Source organism: Quercus suber, unplaced genomic scaffold (assembly GCF_002906115.3).
Source record: "Quercus suber isolate HL8 unplaced genomic scaffold, Cork oak 2.0 scaffold_425, whole genome shotgun sequence".
Lineage (NCBI taxonomy): Eukaryota > Viridiplantae > Streptophyta > Magnoliopsida > Fagales > Fagaceae > Quercus > Quercus suber.
In genome coordinates this window covers 398,514-401,734 of record NW_027069876.1, presented here as the reverse complement: position 1 = coordinate 401,734, position 3,221 = coordinate 398,514, and the positions used below count along the sequence as shown (strand labels likewise).

The window sequence follows — 3,221 nt, the reverse complement described above, 5'->3', positions numbered from 1 at the left end:
TTGGTATTTGCTGGTAGATTTTTTTTTTTTTTAAATTACTGGTAGATTACTTAATGTGTAGCATGTTAATGAAAAAAAAGTTTTTTGAGGAATTGGGTCTGTGCTATACATTTTTTGCTCTGTGGCACCACGTATTGTCGTGCTTCACCATCTAATTCTATATCTAAGGCGCTTTCTCATATAGCGCCTCACCTCTCTTACTGTGTTCCTAGAATCTCTATACACTGCGTACAATTCTATCATCCCACTTTGACACGAAAGCACTTGGAAAATTTTGTTTTACTATCAAACCGTCAATTTTGAACAATTTAATGCTTTTTTTTGATAATTTGAACAATTTAATGCTATTTGGAAAGTCTTGTACAAAAAGAACATCATGTGTAGAAGTTAGAACTTCACATCAAATATTCTTATTAAACTATATATGATTGTCACTATATCTATGTTTCTTTCTAGATGAATCGTAGTCAAATTTGTAGCTCATTACAAACCTGATAACGATCACTATCTTGCCTATAAAAAAGAGTTTCTCTCCTCTATTATTTGCAGTGCAACAGTAGAATGTTATCATAGTTTTTGCTTTCACAATGAACCTATTCTTTTGGTGAAACATGTAGCCAATAGTTGGGTATGGAGTGGCTAAAGTTTTGGAATCTGGGCACCCGGACTTCAAGAAAGGAGATTTCGTTTGGGGGGTAACCAAATGGGAAGAATACAGCCTCATCACAATGACTGAAAGCCTCTTTAAAATCCGGCACACAGATGTGCCCCTTTCCTACTATACTGGACTTCTTGGTAAGTAATTTGCTCATCAATTGGGAAAAAAGTTTATAAGATGGATTTGATTTTCAAGAAAATTAAAGAAACAAAATAAAAAGGATTTTACTTCATAATCTTTTATATGATTGGAATATACAATTCATGGGACTTTGGATTAAAGATGAATTTGATACTCTGCAGTGTAATTATTCATTTATACTACATAATCTATCTTGTTCATGTCACTCTTTTCTGTCCTCTACACCATCTCCTCCTCTGCATACTAGCAACTATAGATATTTTCTTTTTCTAAAAAACATTGACATAGTAAATGCTCCCTCTAATTGGATTTACTTTCGCACATAGGTATGCCTGCTATGACTGCTTATGCTGGTTTCTATGAACTTTGCTCACCAAAGAAAGGAGAATATGTTTTTGTCTCATCAGCATTTGGCCAACTAGTTGGGCAATTGGCCAAATTGATCGATTGTTATGTTGTTGGAAGTGCTGGAAGCAAAGAAAAGGTACATCAACCTTAATTGGAATCTCCTTTAAAATATTTGTACTAGGTATGCATTGTTCTGACAGGTGCTACCAACAATATTGTTTTTATTCAATAATTCAATTAGATATTTGTGACAACAATAAAGTACACATAAGTTGATCTTCTGATTATATCATCACATTTTACTAACATCCATTTTGAATGAATTTGAAACCATAGTATATATTTTGTTCTTTATTCGAACTGATTTTGCAGGTTTGATCTTTTTTGTTTTCCTCCTTGAATGAGTTGTTATTTATTTGTCTCTGGTTAGACATTAAAAGTATTTTAACACAAATTTGCATAATATTCTGAAATCTTATTCAAATTCTCCTAGTACTCACCCTGTTGTATGATTTTCTAATTTGGACCAAAATTTTAAGCTGCTATGCATGCTTAATCTCTGTTTTAAAGCAGGGGATATAGAAACATGCACTTTTTTTAAAATGAAATTTCAAGACTTGTCCTGCTTTTATCTGAACAAGGTTGATATACTAAAGAACAAGTTTGGATGCAGCTCTAAAAAGGTCAGTGGAAAATTTGCATATAAATAATCTAAAAGAAATTAAAGAGGCAAAATTTCTCATTATTAGCTGTGAGGAAAAATTGCACTGCATTAACTAATTTATTCATGGTGACTGCAAATTGCATAACATTAAAGAATAAACGTTGGCAGAAACTAACGTTTGATAAATATCTCAACAGCAATATCAAGGCTTAATTGTTACTTACAACTGCAAGAGCAACTTTTATAAAATACTGAGAGGCACTGACTTTTTTTTTTTTTGGTAATGATGTTAGGTGTTTTCCTTAAGGCATTGACATTTACTTTGATAATGTCGGAGGCAAAATGCTTGATGCAGTTCTTCTTAACATGAGATTCCACGGTCGCATTGCAGTAGCTGGAATGATCTCACAATACAATCTTGATCAACCTGAAGGCATAAGAAATTTATTATCTTTGGTATATAAGAGGATTCGTATCGAAGGATTTATAGTGTATGATTACTATCACCTCTTTCCCAATTTCTTAGACCTTGTGCTGCCTTACATTAGGGAAGGAAAGATAGTATATGTTGAAGATATAGCTGAAGACCCGGCAGCTCTTGTAGGGATTTTTAGTGGTCACAATGTTGGAAAGCAAGTAGTTGCAGTTGCTCGGGGGTGATCATTTTACCTCCTTTTGCATATGTATTTTACACTTTTTTTTTTCTTCCTTTTTTCTGTGTTAACTTATACAGCACCATATATAGTGCTTCTCCCCATTACCATGGTGAAAGCCATTGCTGCTTGACAGCCATGTAACTTGGAAAGTAAATTCTCAGGGTTCAATATATTATGGGCTGTTTCAATAGGGAATGCTTGTCCATGTATGTAAACAATAAGAAGATAATAGTCTAATTGGCAAATAAACAAAAAATTTTGTGACTGCAAAAATAATTATTACAGTGTTTTGGCAAGGAATTGGGTCTTGATTTGAGCCACATGCTTATAGTATGAATGTTTCTATGCGTGGTGACTAACATCAAGAGTGGTATTTGTCTATTTGTTACTATTTCTCAAATTTAAGTGTTCACATTAATTAACAAGGGCGTTATAAACCTGTGTTTCAAGGGTCATATTGAGTACAACAACCACTTTTTTTCCCAAACTGTGAAACATAAACATTTCTGCGGAGTCAACATGACACTAATAAAACTTTCTTTTGCTTTTGAGAAATAATAATGGAAAGCATTTTCTTCTTCAAGGGGTTTAAACCTCTTTACCTTGACTGCCATAAGCTTGGTGACATTGAATATAATAAACAAATCAGTTGTGTAGAGGGATTGGACTGGTACTTGGTAGAGACTCTTTTCTCCCTACTGTGTTGTTCTATATGTACTAGGAAGAATGGTACTGCATTGTAACATGTGTTTTG

At 33.4% G+C, this 3,221-nt stretch overlaps 1 protein-coding gene across 2 annotated transcripts; it reads left to right on the top strand.

Moving 5' to 3' along the window:
• Window positions 1-432: 432 nt before the first annotated feature.
• Window positions 433-2,657, top strand: LOC112007886 (NADPH-dependent oxidoreductase 2-alkenal reductase). 2 transcript variants are annotated; one of them, XM_065761668.1, is made up of 3 exons: window positions 433-795; window positions 1,126-1,283; window positions 1,789-2,060. In XM_065761668.1, the coding sequence occupies exons 1-3, from the start codon at window positions 729-731 to the stop codon at window positions 1,855-1,857; spliced, it is 294 nt and encodes a 97-aa protein (XP_065617740.1). In that variant the 5' UTR covers window positions 433-728; the 3' UTR covers window positions 1,858-2,060. The 2 variants fall into 2 exon arrangements, with proteins under 2 accessions (XP_065617740.1, XP_023896018.1); XM_024040250.2 differs by lacking the exon at window positions 1,789-2,060 and adding an exon at window positions 2,105-2,657 and having other exon boundaries at window positions 475-795.
• The last annotated feature ends 564 nt before the right edge of the window (window positions 2,658-3,221 follow it).

Coding starts and splice junctions, on each gene's coding strand:
- LOC112007886 (XM_065761668.1), top strand. CDS start 729: ATGACTGAAAGCCTCTTTAAAATCCGGCACACAGATGTGCCCCTTTCC. Junction 796..1,125: donor CTACTATACTGGACTTCTTG/GTAAGTAATTTG, acceptor TTTCGCACATAG/GTATGCCTGCTATGACTGCT. Junction 1,284..1,788: donor GTGCTGGAAGCAAAGAAAAG/GTACATCAACCT, acceptor TATCTGAACAAG/GTTGATATACTAAAGAACAA.